General features: G+C 39.4%; 1 protein-coding gene and 1 pseudogene across 1 annotated transcript; both read left to right on the top strand.

Annotated features, from left to right (window-relative positions):
- Window positions 1-2,646: 2,646 nt before the first annotated feature.
- Window positions 2,647-5,127, top strand: LOC149163454 (uncharacterized). The gene is made up of 5 exons (XM_089431732.1): window positions 2,647-2,998; window positions 3,093-3,142; window positions 3,262-3,394; window positions 3,559-3,663; window positions 4,196-5,127. The coding sequence occupies exons 1-5, from the start codon at window positions 2,683-2,685 to the stop codon at window positions 4,837-4,839; spliced, it is 1,248 nt and encodes a 415-aa protein (XP_089287858.1). The 5' UTR covers window positions 2,647-2,682; the 3' UTR covers window positions 4,840-5,127.
- A 326-nt stretch (window positions 5,128-5,453) lies between these two features.
- Window positions 5,454-6,733, top strand: LOC149163453 (DELLA protein GAI-like; annotated as a pseudogene).
- The last annotated feature ends 11,070 nt before the right edge of the window (window positions 6,734-17,803 follow it).

The following is a 17,803-nucleotide window of genomic DNA, read 5'->3' as shown; positions in this document are numbered from 1 at the left end:
TCTCATGAAACGTCATTGAACCGTTCAGAATGGCACTTCTTCTTGGTCCACCTGGTGCTGGAAAAACTACATTGCTAACAAATCTAGCTGGGAATCCTGATCGTGATCTCACAGTAAGTTTAGGATCTATTCTAGTAAAATAATATTGTAAGAAATGCCATCCAAGTTTTAGTAAAATAATACTGTAAGAAATGCCATCCAAGTTTTAAATATATGGCTTAAGAAATTCGACATTGATTTTTACTCTCAAATGTGCCAATTTTTTCGCTGTCTATATTTTAGTACATCAACATTTAACAAGTTTTCATATGTGACTCTACTTCTTACAGAAAAATTATATATTTTTCCTTTTACAGGTCACTGGAGCTGTAACCTACAATGGGCACTCATTAAATGAATTTGTGCCTCAAAGAACATCTACTTATATTAGCCAGCATGACTTGCACCTCGGTGAAATGACAGTAAGGGAAACATTGGATTTTTCAGCGCGTTGTCAAGATACGGTGAGTGCTTAATTTTTTTCCCAAAGTTACAGCATTTTCCCAATGAATATTGAACCCATGTTTAATTCAAGTTAAACGAAATGCAAAATACCTGACAGAAATCCTTGAAGAGACTGTTTTCGGACTGGAAATCGCAGATGCTATAGATGGTGTCCCCTCAGAGATTTTCCATCCAGAAAATAAGGGAAGCTTGCCCAAGATTAATGGAAAGGAGCAGAGGGAGGACTCAGCAGAACTCAGGCCGAGCAGTTGGAGGACTTCAACAGAACTCAGGCCGAGCAGTTGGCTCAGAATATTGATTGGTTTGCAGGAATTGGAAGCTCAGACAGAAATCAGGCCGAGCAGTTGGCTCAGAATATTGATTGTTTTGCAGGAATTGGAAGCTCAGACAGATCCTGGAGGCTCATCAGGTGATGCAGATCCTTGGAGCCTGCCATAGTAATGGAAATACTGGCAATGGAAGCATGTCCATAGTAATGGAAATACTGGCAATGGAAGCATGTCCAGCCCACCGTAACATGCCTTGCCTGGCCTGGCCATGCCACGCCACAAACATGCACTGAATATTGCTATGCAACCGCCATGTGGCATAGCCAGCTACCTGATCTGCTATGTCCTAATGGTGTTGGTCTTGTATATACAAGCAGGTTCCTGAACATTTAATGCCCTCGACTAATGCCAACATTAGTTTAGGTAGTATTTACAAGTTTGGAAATATGAAACAAACAAAAAAAATTATAACTTATTTTTTTAGCTTTGACTAACTTCGGTCTTCGGGAGGTAGCTTTGGATTAGCTTTGGTCTGGATTAGCTTTGGTCCTCAGAGGAGGCCAAATAACATAATAAATCAATATGTCTATAAAAACTTTGTTTATAGTTGATAAGCCAAGACTAAAAACAGTTCAATTAATGCTTTTATAGTTGATAAGCCAAGACTAAAAACAGTTCAACTAATACTAAACTAATAGTTTTCAATTACTATATTCCATGCCTGAATGGCAAGTACTAATAAGTAAGAAAGATGATTAATATAAAATTAAAACTCGAACTTAAAAACTTTGGGATACCAAGAAAATTAGTGTGGCCCTTTGCTTTGAAATTGCTTTTCGTTTCACGTTACTTTATAATATTGATGCTTAAACATTAAGAATCAATCGTAACTTTATTAAAAAATCACTTTTGCACATTTGTTGACTTGAGTGCTTAAATAAAATAAAGCAACTTGTGACCAGAAATGTGGAGACTTTATCGCATGGATCATCAAAGAAATGTGGAGATTTTGTGGAGATTTTATCGCATGGGATCATCATCATCATGTGGGCACCAATGACTTGATCATCATCATGGGGCACCAATGATTTTGATTTCCATCAATTTATTTAAAGAAGTGATGATGATGATGATGATGATGATGATGATGATGATGATGATGATGATGATGATGATGATGATGATGATGATGATGATGATGATGATGATGATGATGATGATTGATGATGATGATGATGATGATGATGATGATGATGATGATGATGATGATGATGATGATGGCTTTCATGATGATGATGATGATGATGATGATGATGATGGCTTGAAAGCCATCATCATCATCATCATCATCATATCTAAAAGAAGCCATAACACATTCCGACACGAGAGGGCACCCAAAGATTCGCCGCAGTGTACACGTTGTTTGTTGTTCAGCAGACTTTCAATGTTGACACTTGCCCTTATCTCCACCATATAGATACATCCTAGTCTACGATCGGTGCGTCTCTCTCTATATATATGATTGAATGTTCTGCATTGGGTTATGATGATGATGATGATGATGATGATGATGATGATGGTGGCTTTTTTAAATAAATTGATGCCCATCATCATCATCATCATCATCATCATCATCATCATCATCATCATCATCATCATCATCATCATCATCATCATCATCATCATCATCATCATCATCATCATCATCATCATCATCATCATCATCATCATCATCATATAAAAGAAGCCATAACACATTCCGACACGAGAGGGCACCCAAAGATTCGCCGCAGTGTACACGTTGTTTGTTGTTCAGCAGACTTTCAATGTTGACACTTGCCCTTATCTCCACCATATAGATACATCCTAGTCTACGATCGGGTGCGTCTCTCTCTATATATATGATTGAATGTTCTGCATTGGGTTATCCATCTATCTACTGACCAGTAATCAATTGATGATGGTGAAAGGATCGTCCTTTCTCCTGTATTTTTGTTGCATTCTGGTTTTCATTCACCTCTGCAAATGCCAAGGTAGCAGTGAGGGGCAGAAATGGGAACTGAATGGGAGAAATTTGGAGGGGAAAAGCAGGCTGGGTGGTCATGGTCACCGCTACAAGAGTTTCAATGCCCCAAATTTCTTTCAACTTCGCAGGGGCGATCTGCACATAAATCTCACCAACTGGGGAGCTACCCTCGTCTCCCTTACTCTTCCTGATGCTAAAGGTAATCATCACTAAACCCTATCCTTTAACTGCTCTGCAATCACAAATTACTCGCAGGGAGCTAGCCCATAATGTGTCGTTATTTATGTATTCAGGTCATCTAGCAGATGTACTTCTTGGCTATGACTATCTTGCCTCGTACATGGTATGTATTTGTATTTCCCTTTGGTACTGCACACATTGGCTTGGATTTCATGTAAATGCATTACCTTGTGGAAAATGGTGGACTGTCTAGTGACGATATGGGAGTGTTCATTAATGCAGAAGCGAAGCTCCAGTAGACCTTACTTTGGTGCCTTAGTGGGTCGTGTAGCCAACCGAATCAAGGATGCAGAATTTACATTAAACGGTAAAACATATCAGCTGCCTAAGAATGACGGCAACAACACAATCCATGGTGAATGCCTGCCTTTTCTTTGTGCATTTATGTTTTATCTGGCTAACCAGAGCCCTGCAATGACCTCTAATCTCAACAGTCCCCCTCTCTCTGTACGTCTATGTGTGGATGAATAGATCAGTTTGGATAACTTATGTGTAGTTTGGTGAAATTAATGAATACAGGAGGGTTGATAGGATTCGACAATGTGCTATGGGAAGTGAAGGAGCAGAGAAGCGGAAGGAAGCCCTCTATTAAGTTCACCTACCACAGCTTCGATGGGGAACAAGGTAATGTTGTTCGATCATACAACGGTAATACTGATGATATGGTCAGTTGTAGATTGGTAGCAGTTTATCACAACCAATCCTGTTTTGATTCTTGGCACATTTCAGATGTCTCTTTCTGAAAATCTCCTACCACACACTGTTTGGAGATTGAGCTGATCATGTGGTGGATTCTTATTAATGTTGCATAATTATTAAAAGGGATAAAGACAGTTTAACCATGTATCTATAAACCCTATTTTGATCTTTCGGGGTGTAACAGATTGGGGTTCATGTCAATCTACCATTAGACTGGATCTACATCCCTGATCAGTACGGTGTGAAGAGGGTATTTCAACTCCTGGAGGCACACAATGTCTTGCTGGTTAGTAGGAGACACGGGATTTCTGTACCTGCAGAGTTGGAATACCCTCTCTGCCCACAATCTCTCCACAACTTAGCTGTACAACAGCTGACATCTCTTTGCACATCTTATTCCAATGCATATTAAGTGTAAGAATTGATTAATGATTATCGCTTCTCCTTGTTGGAACAGGTTTTCCTGGTGACCTTGATGTATGTGCAACGTATACAATAAGTGGAGACATGGAGCTAAGGCTTGATATGGAAGCAATACCAAGGAATAAGGCAACACCTGTGAGTTTAATCAATCATGCTTACTGGAACCTGGCAGGAGAAGGCAGTGGGAGGGATATACTGAGCAACTCTGTCACAATATGGGCTTCACAGTATACTCCTACAGATAGCCATTTTATTCCAACTGGCCAGATATTGCCTGTAAAGGGAACGCCATTTGACTTAACCAAAGAAGTCATTGTGGGTAGCAGAATTAATAAGCTGAACAACAGTGAGAAGCCTCCTGGATTTGATCATAATTTTGTTCTTGATGGACCCAAGTTGAAGAATGGGCTGAGGCCTGGTGCAAGGATGAAGGACAATTGGAGTTCCAGAGTGTTGGAGGTATGGACGACCGCCCCGGGCATGCAATTCTATACGAGTAATAATCTAAAAGACACGGTGGGCAAAGGGGGTGTGATATACAAGGCACACTCTGCATTTTGCTTCGAGTCTCAGGCATTTCCCAATGCAGTGAATCAACCTAATTTCCCTTCTATAATCGTTAAGCCTGGCCAGATCTACAAGCACACCATGCTCTTCAAGTTCTCTGTTGACAAGTAATTACCGATATTGTTTTTGAATCCAATGGACTGCTTATCACAAACATAATTTAGTTGGAAATAATTAATTCCTACTTGTCTATGGTTGTACTTTTCTATTTGAGGAGTTTGTTCCTACATAATAGGGATTTAGTTTCTCCTAGTTTAGTGTGTGGTTGAGAGAATCTCTCAACCACACTATTGTACGTCTAAGATAGCGTTCCTATCTTGAGACTATTGATTGTATAAATATGTGTGTAATTCCCTCATTCAATATTAATAGAATATATTATTGCTGTGTGCTATTTTATCTTGGTATCAGAGCCTGTGAGGGCCTGGCCCCTCCTGGGCTGAGGGAAAATAATTGAGTGTATAATTTCATTATGTGTTTGTCCATCGGAAGTTGTGTGGGTAATGAGCGATCTGCCTGAGTGGTGTTGATCTTGATTCGTACGCCTGGAGGAGGTCACAGTTAGGAGGTGCAAGAATTTAGCTGCTGGTGTACCAGCCGGGAAACGAACCCGGGTCTGTACCGTGGCACGGTTCTGAATCTCGAGAGGGATTTGCAGGCAGGGGCGGTTGCAGGGTACTCCTTGCTATGGCTTCTGATGTGGGCGACGAGAATGGGTTTGATAATCCAGCTGCTCGCTTGAAGTCCAATCCGGGCTAGACCATCTGGAAGAGGATGTTACAGGAAGAGAGCAAAAGCGTTACCGTGTCTGCGACCCGCAGCTTTCGGAGCGAACCGTGGTAGTAATGGGGGCAGACCCGCACGAATCCGGAGTCCGTCTCGTGCACACGCTGATGGCCTGCGCAGAAGCGGTGCAGCGCGGTAATTTGGCCATCACGCGGGAAATGGTGAAAGAAGTGAGAATTCTGGCTTCAGCACAGGGCGGGGCAATGAGCAAGGTCGCCACATATTTTGCTGAGGCTCTTGCCCGACGAATCTATGGGTTTCTACCTCAGGACACCTTGCGGTTCAACCAGAACGACCCCTTGTCCGATTTTCTGCAATTCCATTTCTACCAAACCTGCCCTTATCTCAAATTCGCTCACTTCATAGCCAACCAGGCCATTCTGGATGCCTTCTCCAGGCACCAACAGGTTCATGTCATAGACTTCAATCTGAAACAGGGGATCCAATGGCCGGCCTTGATACAGGCACTGGCTCTTCGCCCCGGCGGGCCACCGGCTTTCAGGCTAACCGGAATCGGCCCACCCCAACCCGACGGAACCGATGCCTTGCAGGAGGTCGGCACGAGGCTCCACCAATTTGCAGAGTCCGTCAATGTAAAATTCTCCTTCCGTGGCTATGTTGCCACAAGCCTTGCCGACATCAAACCATGGATGCTCGACGCCCGGCCCAAGCTCGAGGCTGTTGTAGTGAATTCTATCCTTGAGCTCCATCGTCTCCTGGAAGACCCCATCCCCGGACGACCCAGTGCCATCGATCGAGTACTCGCTTCCATCTGGAGCCTGAAGCCCAAGATCTTGACAGTGGTTGAACAGGAGGCCGACCACAACCGCCCTGTTTTCTTGGATCGATTCACAGAGGCACTGCACTATTATTCCACAGTTTTTGATTCCCTGGAGGCGCGCGGGTTGCAGGCCCAGAGCGAAGAGCTGGTGATGTCAGAAGTCTATCTGGGTCGAGAAATTTGCAACATTGTAAGCGATCAGAACGGGTGGAAAGGCACGAACCTCTCTTGAATTGGAGCGTTCGCTTGAGAAACGCTGGCTTCTGGCCTATTCCTTTGGGATCCAGTGCTTTCAAGCAGGCCAACATGTTGCTCAGTCTCTTCTCAGGTGGAAAAGGATATAGGGTTGAGGAGAATAATGGGTGTCTAACACTTGGTTGGCACAACAGACCTCTAATTGCTGCTTCTGCCTGGCGGAAATTGCTCTCATCGGGCTGATGGCGCCCTCGACACCCGCCTCACATGGACACTCGCCTCTCCCATGCCGAGGCGGTGCATCCTGATGAACTCGACGAGGAATTCGACACTTTCCCAACTTCAAGAAGTTCTGAGATGGTTGAGGAGTGTTGCGGGCAGAATACAGACTGTGGTCAGAAACTTGGCAACACAGTGTGAAAGATTTCAGTCTCTCTTGAGCTGGAGAGATCCCCGTGCCACAACCATATTTGTCACCTTTTGTTTGTTTGCAGCCATAATTCTATATGTCACTCCGTTCCGAGTAATGTCCGTTATATCAGGATTTTATATGCTGCGCCACCCGATACAAACTTCCTTCTGTTCCGCTTAATTTCTTCAGGAGGTTGCCTGCACGAACTGATAGCATGTTGTAAGGAGTTTGAGCAATCAATTCTGAGGTAGCCAACGCAAATCAGTTGATGGGAAATCGTGCTGCGATAGGGTTTCTGTTACTGAGGAAAGAAACCTAGCAGCGGCTGCATTCTTCATTCAAGGAAGAGAATAACTTTGTGGTAGATTTGAAGGAAAAAGCATTGTTGTTTGTCTATACTTGGGTAAATGTTTTTTTGGTGAAGTATTTTTTTTGGAATTTAAATTGATATACATATTGAGATTAGCCACTTCAATATGAAGTTATTTTGTTAGAATTGGCTATTCTAACAAATGACAGGTTCATGGAAGTTCCAAGAATTTATTTGACAAAGATGCCCAAGATGTGAACAATGAATAGATGAGGTAAAGCAGCAGCAACAACGGTTATGGTGGATAGCAAAATAGATGTTTATTTGAGTTAGTATGGTTTGTGGAATAAACTCCCTAGCATTTTATAAGCAAGTCCAGTTGTTGTAATAGTCATTGTATGTACCCAGAAACTCCAAAATGTGGAATCAGATGTAAGATTTTTTAAAGGCATCTGAAAGTTCGTGGTGATCTTAAAACCACTTTGTAATGGTTTATGGTTGGTGGTGAGCCAGAAACCATCTTTTGTCACTGTAAAGTGATGGTTGGTGGTGAGCCAGAAACCATCTATATAGTCTGTGTGACTGAAGTGCCTTTGTGGCCAGCTTGCCTTTGTGGCTGAATCGCCTATGTGGCTTGAGGTGCCTTTGTTGCTGGAATCGTGGATGTCAATGCGTTGTTTGACAAGCTTGCCTTTGTGGCTGTGTGTACACGAGAGCTTTGTGCTCAATTGAGCAGGTGGACTGCAGAACACCTGGCTCGGACTCAGATGTGTTTTTCTGAGTAGAAGGGGATTGGTGCGTTTTTCGCACTGACAGCAGCGCCAGGAAGGCCAACTGGCGCGTCTGTTAAGCCATTAATCGCGCTAATGGGTGTGGGTTTTTCATTCAGGATCGCGCCAATTCACCTTCAAGGGGATCCGCGGGATCAGAGAAGTTGTGGATCTGTCCGAGGGCGGCAGATTGTGTTTTTGGAGGTTTTGTACATGCAATTCGCCTGATGGTGGTGGATTTGACTATCATGACAAGTAGTCATTAAGGGGGGGAGTTGGAAATAATTAATTCCTACTTGTCTATGGTTGTACTTTTCTATTTGAGGAGTTTGTTCCTACATAATAGGGATTTAGTTTCTCCTAGTTTAGTGTGTGGTTGAGAGAATCTCTCAACCACACTACTGTACGTCTAAGATAGCATTCCTATCTTGAGACTATTGATTGTATAAATATGTGTGTAATTTCCTCATTCAATATTAATAGAATATATTATTGTTGTGTGCTATTTTATCTAATTTTTGGGTTCCATCGGCTGTCATCCACCAGTATAGTTGATAGCTTCACGCTGGCTTAATCTATCTTTCAGCCATTCATGGCGAGTGTTAATCTTGAACTTCAATATGTCCCTAGTGAGTTATTGAGGACTCTTGATCTGTTCGACACGAGTGTCTTTGGATAATTGTGTTAGGAATAGTACTGTATGGAATTCATGTTTCATGATCTGTATAGAGGATACTAATAGTATTTCATTGCCGCATTTGTCAGTAAGAATCTGGTGGTAAATCTTGAATTAAAAATCAAATAAGTGAAAATGGAAACAATGCTTCACCTTGGCTTTTCAAATGTTGAGAACGATTTTTCACAAAACGGGGATAAATATATAAATGAAATAAAGGAAATGGAAAGGCAAGTGGGTAACAAGATGGAGAAAGGGAAGCACATATAGCATTTAATTTTTATTGTAAATTTACAATCACCCTGGAAATATTACACATAGTTACAACAATGATAAGTTCATTCTTCTTTTAGTGCTTATTTCTTTCAGTGTTTATCTCTTCATCTGTGCTTATTTGTGACTTTTTCATCAAATCCATGATGAGTTTGGGTACTCTATAGTGTGCCTGCACAAGCAAAATGTAGGGTGAAAATGTTCCTTTGATGGCCATGAATCTTCATGAAGCAAGCATGCAAGTTTTTAGTTTGTTTCGAAAGGCTCAACCCATGTTTGTATGGGCAAGAGTCTTGTTGAATGGCCATGAGATGCATCAAGTTGAATAAACCAAGTTTCCAAATACCAAACAATGTTGAGAGAAAATTTTCTTTCTATCACCATAGTGAGGAGGTGAGAGCTAAGCCACGAGTCTCTTGGAACCTATGTTATGTTGGTTCATCACATCTCTCTAGCTTCTAGATGTAGTTAGTCGAAGGATCGACTAACAATTGATGGTCAATCGAATGGTCCACTAGTGGAGTAGTCAATTGTGCAGTCAACTAAGTGGTTGATAGGTTGGTCGAGTTACTAACTAGTGGACTGTCTATTGAGTGGTCAACTAGTAGGATAGTCGATTAAGTGGTTGGAGGAATTGATTGGATGGTCAGGTTGACTTGTATAGTTGACTAACCGACAAGATATTTGTCAACTAGAATAGTCAACCAACCAATGAAACAACATGGTCTTCATGAAAGTGGTTATAACAAGTGTCGGTTGTAATTATTAACACGAATTTAGGGATTGAATCTTCCACAATTCAAAGAAGTTGGCTAGCTTTGGACACTCTAAATAAAGGACCATATGGTTCAAATATATCATTGTGAATGATCATGAAGTATCGATTCATTATCATGCATTGTCATGTTTCGATCATAATGCATTGTGCTTAAGTGTTGTAATGATGACTTTAGAGACCACCCATCATCTTGGATCATAATTACTTTTTTGTCTATTATTTTTAGATTTTATTGCCTTCAAATCATGCCAAGTCAGACCTTATAGTGATTTGTTGATAGGAATCTGGTTCTTTGAACAAATGATATCTATTAAAAATGTAAATATGGCTTCCCAAGTTTGACCTTGTCATTTTGAATGGAGATAATTATGTTATTTGGGAACCAAATATGAAATGCTACAATAGAGCAAAGGGCTTTGGTAGCATACAAAGACCATTATTTGAGATCCAAAGGATGACTAAATGAAGTTTGTCATCGATGGAAAGAAGATGAGGCCATTAGGATCACTACAACCTACGATGCTCAGAAAATTCATTTTCATACAATTGGGATCGATAGTCCTCATAAGGTTTGAAAGAAGTTAAAAGACATTGTTTGACAAAGTCGATGAAAGTTAGGTCATGTACTTACAGAAGAGTTGATCTCCCTTCATCCCCATTCCTTTGAAATGATTGAGTAATCTCTAGCTTGGGTCAAAAGAGCTACATTTAAAGTTCGGAAAATGCTCATAGAAATTTCTAGAAAAAGACAGACAACTCATTAAATTGGTCCTAATGGATTTGAGAACACCTTATGATGTGTTATATTCCTCAATCCACACTAATTAGAGATCACACAAGGAAGATGATAAAGACTACACCTTTGACACCTTTTGTGATTTGTTAATCAAGGACCAACAAAGTTTGCTTGATAAAAAAAAGCTTGGTGGTAAACACCAAACTCGCTCAAAGGAAAGGGCAAGTTGAATTAGGAGAGAGGAACCGAGCTAGAATGTTTCAGCTAGAAAGCTAAAGAAAAGGGTGATGGGCCGATATTGACACAGAAGGGTCAAAAGAAGAAGACATGTCACTATTGTGGAAAGTCGAGACATGATGAGAAACAATGTTCGAAGAAGTGTGATGACCTTGAGGAGAAGGTTAGATAGCTTAAAGAAAACATGTCAATAGAAAGAATAACCAATCAGTTGGTTGACAACTTCACTTTCTTAGTCAAAATTCAATCATTTCATGCTCACACTACACAAAATGAATGGGTAGTCAATTTTGGTTGCACACATCACATGGAGAAGGATGTTTCTTTATTTTCTTCCTTGGATAAGGTTGTTGACAAAAAGATATATCTAGCAAATGATTTTTCTCTTAACATTGTTAATCATAATAACATATCTAATCAACATGGAAGAATTGTGAATGTCTATCATGTGCCTAGTCTGCGTGGAAATATGTTGTTGGTTTCCCAACTGACATAGACTAGTAAAACTATTGGAATTTCGCCATATCAGTTCTTAGTTAAAGATTTGAGGAAATGAAAATCAATATTTGTTGAAGGGGTTCTCAACTCAAAATATGGACTTTATATAAGTTCCATGATTTGCCTTGACCAGATGTTGGATTGCCTGCTCTCATGGCACAAATCGATGATTGGAAAAAACTTTAGCATGAATGACTCAAACATTTGAGTTTTCAAAGTCTAAATATTATACATCAAATTGTCACACTTATGCAAATGATGTCAAATCTGGGTCTTTTGCAATCCGATGAACTATGGTCATAAGTCCCCCTGAAAGATGGAAGAATTACCTTTCAATGGTGTATAAAAATCCTAGATTAAATATCACAAAATCCCTATTTTTTTAGGATATTATGGGTCATCAATTTACAACCTGCGATGATGCATGTTGGACAGTAAACACAAAGCGATGTCACAGTCTATCTATGTTTGGGCCAAGATGATCTTCTTACAAAGGTAAAAAAATAAAAAGTAAATGAAGCTTCCTCTTCTAGAAGCCTCGTAGTGGGCATCTAATCCAAATTGGTTGAGATTGAGCTCAAGCTCCCCATATCCTGGGCCTCCTTCCTCCTTTGGTGGAACCATCCCACTCATTGTTGATCTCTCTCCTCCCTTCATGCAATTCTCGATTTCCACTCCTTGCTATAAGTATAATGCCTTAAACGAGAATGAGGTTGCCATTTTAGTCTTTTGAACTTACCTACATTTCAGAGTTCTTTGATTGCAAGGGGTTGGATTGAAGATCATTGCAAGGAGAGTTCCAACATCAAGGCACTTGGTTGTAATTTTCCTTCTCTTTATTGTTAATACAAATACTCGTTTCTTTCCCATATGCATTTGTTATGATGAGTATTGTAGGATTCCTTGATCACTTGGTTTATGGTTGAATCATTGATTTATTATATGCTTTGATTACTTGTTTGTCTCTGCCTTTGTAGGTCTTTGCCTGGAGCATCCAAGAAGAAAGGTTGAGAGCTACAAAGGACAATGACGAGGATCATCATCAAGCATTTCGTGAAAAGGTATGAGCTTTGCATCCTCTTTGTATCTGTGATTCAGTCATAAATTAGGGAATGTTTTCATGTATTTGTTTGTTTGTTTCTAGGCTTGGTTTCTAAGCCTAGGGAGATATGTCTTGTTCACAGGATGAGATTTGTCCACCAAACAAATTGGAGACTCCACTAGGGAGCGAGATTCTCTTCAGTTTCCTTTGTTTTTGAAAAGTCGAGCTATGCTTTGAGTCTTTTTGTCAACCTTCATTAATTCTGCAACCCTAGAGCTGTCTGATCTTTTGAGAATTTTTTAAGTTTTTCTTAGTTTTTATGCTCATCGCAACTCGTTGTGAGGGACAATGCATTGACATCACACATTGTACCTTAATAGTTGCGACCATGCTCTAGTGTCAACTGTTGACCCACGATGGTCTAGGGAAAATTGGAATTTCTGTCTTGTTATTTGTTTGAGCCTCAATCAGAGGATCAGTTTGGTTCCTGGATTGATTATTAGTCTGTTGTAAAATAATTTTTTTGCTTTGATTTCATTTGGCTGCTTCATGTGAAATTTTCTATTCTTACATTGATTTGATTTGGCTACTTTGTTGACCTAGTGAAGGAAAGAGTCATTGTTGTAGATGATTAGGTTTGTTGCATCTTTCTTTCTCTATCCATAGTAATCATTTTCAGAATCATATTACTTGTGCTTTGGAAAAGTTTTTATTACATTACATAAAAATCTTGTTTTCACAAAAAGAAGAAAAATTGTTCTTGGATTAATTTGCATTAATTACTTCATTCTAAAAATTCATGCATTAGAGAGTTTGTTGTGTTTTCTCTTACAAATTGATTCTTGTATTGAGAAAATTGTATGGTTTATTTTAAAAGAGTGCTTTTGGAATTGTTTTGTTTTTGGTGAAAAGAGATTTGTTGAAGATATGGTATTTTCATGTGTTGAAAAGTGAAAGAAGTCCTTGTTACCACTCAAATTGGCAGTGGTTCTAGGAGGGGATCCTATGGAGCAACTATTAGGATAAGGGAAACAATGGAGCGATACCCCACTGTCACCTCAGGTAAGGCTCCCTACTCTTTACGGACTTTCACCAATGGGAGGAGACCCGGTATGAGAAGAATCGTGATAATGGATATGTCAATGAAAAGACGAAAGGTGATTCCCAAGGCCTATTCATAAGAGAGACTCAATTGTATGGCTTGCTTATTTTGGAAGAAAGGTGATGGCTTCTATAGGAAGGGCCAAGAAGATCCTTAGAGCTAGGCTTTGAGAGTATGTTTTTTCAAGATGGTTCATAGATCTAGAGATATTTATGGAGACTTGGATTTTATGTGATCTTTGTGAAATTGGCAATAATAGGTTGTGTGACCGCATGAGGCCAAGCAGACCCAAAACTAGGTCAAGGGTATGTAGTTGATCAACCAAAGAGGGGCTTGACCTAATTATGGAAGAAAAGAGGATCAATGAACAAATATTCTTGAAATAAAGTGCAATGATCCAAACGAGGTCACTATCCAAGGGAAACCTAGGGCAAGATATAATCCTTAGGCTAGGGCTTTCAATATCTAGAGATCCCAGCATTAGAATTTCGTGAAATTTGGAGGGCCTCTAGAGGACACATCATCATAGTTGTGGGAAAGAGATCAGATTTTGTTGATGGTTAAATCATGAGAAAAATGATGCCCTAGGTGACCTATGGAGGTTAGGCCTAGAAAAAGAGGGGAAGGTGAGAAAAACAAGCTTTGAAAGTGATCACCTATGGAGGGTGTTGGGTCTAAAATGTAGATGCAAATTAGAGTTTCATTTACTATCAATCTGGGTAAGTAAACTTCGAGGATCATCCAATATATATATGGACTTAGAGACAAACTAAACTAAGATAGGTGAAGAAATGCCAAAGTTCCCTTACAGGAGACTGTTCATTAATATCTCAAGCATATAAATCAGAAACTTAAACTAATGAAATCAAACATTAAATAACAAACTAGATTCATTGAAAGAAACATTAATACTTTCTTACGAAAGGTCATTCGTTAATATTTCAAACATATGAACCTAATGAAGTTTACAAACAAATATAAAATGAAAGCTTACCAAACAAAAGTGCACTTTCTAGACAATGGGGGCCCTTCCAAGGATTCACAAGCACATCAAAAGAGAAGTCAAATGTAGAAGATCAAAGAAGCTCCATTTTATTTATTATCAATTGCAAATTGCATTTACAAGTTCTACATTCCAAGAGGTTCTAAAATCTCCATTACAATGATTCCATATTCTAACTTCTCATTACAAACTTATAAGGTTCTAAGGTTCTAAATTCTAACTTCTCAATTCTAAATTCTGAATTCCAAAATTACAAATGAAGGAGATAACACTCCTATTTATACAAAAGTTATGATAACAAAATCATAAATGTGGATCCACTATTCCCTCTTCAAATCCACGTATCTCTCAACCAATGGTGACACATAACCCTAGCCTCCATGATCTTCTCCATGATATCCACGATCTTATCCATGAGGTCCACGATCTCCTCAAATTCGAATTTGAACATAGAGTGCCACATAAGGGTGCCTTAGAAGATTCCTTTGTACCTACACATGTCAACAAAATGTTATGAAACCAGCTCACAAAAAGATAGAAAAGATAGTTGAATGCCTTAGAATTCAGCCTCTTTGAGGGGGCAACCTCCTTTACATTAAACAAATGAACAATTCTTGGATGATTCAAATGACAAAACCTCCTTTCTATTTATAGGAGTCTAAGGAGTCACAATATAACCCAACCGACCTAACAATAATAATATAAAGCCATAAAAATAACAATAGAGGGATTCTATGGGGCATAGTAATAACAATATGGGGACAATAGGGGCACAACAATATTAATAAGGGATACAACTACAATAGTAATGGGGTAATCACTAGTATTATAGGGACCTAACATGCCCCTCTCCTTCAAAAAAGTGTTGTCTTCAACGCTTGAGTAGTTTTGGATGCTTCTGTATAAAATTATCATCCTCCCATGTGGAATCTTTAGCGGATAAGTTCTTCCACTTGATGAAATACTCCAAAACTGATCGATTTCGTAGCTGTCGAGTTCTTGTTTCTGTGACTGCTTCCAGTTCCAATATAATTTTCCCTTCTTCGTCAAGTTCTAGCAATATTTTTTGAACTGGGATCTTGTCGCCTATAACCTTCTTTAAACATGAGACATGGAAAACTGGGTACACTCGAGAAGCTGCAGGAAGCTCCAATTTGTATGCTATAGTACCAATCTTTTGCAACACCTTGTATGGACCATAATACTTTGGTGATGATTTATTATCCTTCTTAGCTTGCTTGAGGGACATTTGTTTATATGGTTGTAGCCATAGGAATACCCGATCACCTACATCAAAACTTCTTTCACTGCGATATTGACCCGCCTGTTGTTTCATTCTACTCTGTGCCAACACGAGGTTATCCTTTAAGAGTTGGAGGACTTGTTGTTGATGCTCAATGTGATGTTCCACTGCTTGAACCTTAGAATTTTCTCTTAAATATGATTTGATGGATGGTGGCTGATATCCATAAAGTGCCATAAATGGGGTCATTTTTGTTGCTGTATGGAAGGAAGTGTTATACCACCATTCAGCCAAAGGCAACCATTTGACCCATTGTGTCTGTTTATCAAATACAAAGCAACAAAGATATCCTTCCAAACATTTGTTTACTATCTAAGTTTGCCCATCAGATTGAGGATGATAAGATGAGCTATGAGCTAACTGAGTACCAAGACAAAAAAATAATTCTGTCCAAAAATTTCCAGTGAAAATGGGATCTCTGTCACTTACAATAATCTTTGGATTTCCATGTAGCTTTTGAATTGTTTCCATAAATGCAGTAGAAACTATACTGGCTTTAAATGGATGTGATAATGCAAAAAAGTGTGCATACTTGGTAAGTCTGTCAACTACCACCTCTTTCCCTCAGACTTGGGGTAAACCTGTGATGAAATCCATTAAAACCTCCTCCCAACGTTGGTTTGGAATGGATAAAGGTTGTAATAGACCTGGGGTCTTAATTGTTTGAACTTTATTTTGTTGGAAAACCAAACATTCTGCCACAAACTTTTGAATACCCGATTTAAGGCTATCCCAAAAAAATTCCTTCTTAACCCTATGGTAAGTTTTTAAAAACCCTGAGTGCCCTCCTAAGGGAGAAGTGTGCAATTCCGTAAGAATCTTTTCTTTGAGTTTGGAATTCTTACAGAGGTATAAGTTATCTTTGTACCATAACGAATCATTTTGCCAGCTAAATGTATCAGATGTACTGGAATCTTGTTGTAACTTTCGAATAAGTGCCCACACTTCTTCATCATCCTTCCATTCCTCCCTTGCTTCATTTATCCAAACTGGTTGGATAATAGAAATGGCGCACAACAATGCTTCCACATCCTCATCCTTTCTTGAAAGTGCATCTGCCACCACATTTTGCTTCCCTTTTTGTAGATGATTTCAAAGTCATAACCCAACATCTTTGTGACCCACTTTTATTGCTCTTCAGAGAATGATATTTGTTCTAAAAAGTATTTAAGGCTATCATGATCTGTTTTTACCTTGAAGTGTCTTCCCATTAGGTAGGGTCGCCATTTCTTAAGTGCATGTAGTACTGCCAACATTTCCTTCTCATAAATAGCTTTGTGTAAAAACTTTCCCTTGATTGGACGACTTTCAAAAGCAATGGGTCTTTCATCTTGCATTAAAACGACACTAATTCCATTTCCTGAAGCATCACATTCCACAATAAAGGTTTTTGTGAAGTCTAGTGTAGCTAAGACTGGTGGTTGGCACATTACCTCTTTAAGATGTTCGAAGGCCTTTGTTGCTTCCGGAGTCTATGAAAATGCATCTTTCTTCAATAATGTTGTTAGAGGTGCTGCTATTCTCCCATAATTCTTAACAAACTTGCGATAATACCCTGTCAACCCAAGAAATCCTCGCAGATGCTTTATGGATGTGGGTATTTTCCATTCCTTAATGGCTTTAATTTTGCTAGGGTCTACCTTAACTCCTTCATGAGATACAATATGACCCAGATATTCCACCTCTTATACTCCAAAGAAACATTTGGATCCTTTTGCATATAATTGTTTCTCCTCCAATAGTTGTAGCACCCTGTCAACATGTTCAACATGACCCTTCCAAGACTTGTTGTAGATTAGTATATCATTAAAAAATACTAACACAAATTTTCTAAGGAAGGGTTTGAAAATGGAATTCATCAAACCTTGAAATGTAGAAGGTGCATTATTAAGGCCAAAAGGCATGACCAAAAATTCAGAATGACCCTCATGAGTTCTAAATGCCGTTTTCAAAATGTCTTCAGTCTTCATTCTGATTTGATGATATCCTGAATGAAGATCCAACTTGGTGAAGTAAATTGATCCGTGCAATTCATCCAGTAATTCATTAATGACTGGAATGGGAAACTTATCTTTAATAGTGAGCTTGTTGAGCTCCTTATAATCCAGACACATGTGTCATGATCCATCCTTCTTATGCACCAATACTACTGGAGTAGAGAAAGAACTTTGAC

This window comes from Pinus tabuliformis, chromosome 5_1 (assembly GCF_031772625.1).
Source record: "Pinus tabuliformis cultivar Carrire ecotype Pingquan chromosome 5_1, CPIR1, whole genome shotgun sequence".
In the NCBI taxonomy this organism is placed as follows: domain Eukaryota; kingdom Viridiplantae; phylum Streptophyta; class Pinopsida; order Pinales; family Pinaceae; genus Pinus; species Pinus tabuliformis.
This window is presented reverse-complemented; position numbering and strand designations above follow the sequence as displayed.

Coding starts and splice junctions, on each gene's coding strand:
- LOC149163454 (XM_089431732.1), top strand. CDS start 2,683: ATGTTCTGCATTGGGTTATCCATCTATCTACTGACCAGTAATCAATTG. Junction 3,143..3,261: donor ACTATCTTGCCTCGTACATG/GTATGTATTTGT, acceptor TCATTAATGCAG/AAGCGAAGCTCCAGTAGACC. Junction 3,664..4,195: donor CAGCTTCGATGGGGAACAAG/GTAATGTTGTTC, acceptor TTGTTGGAACAG/GTTTTCCTGGTGACCTTGAT.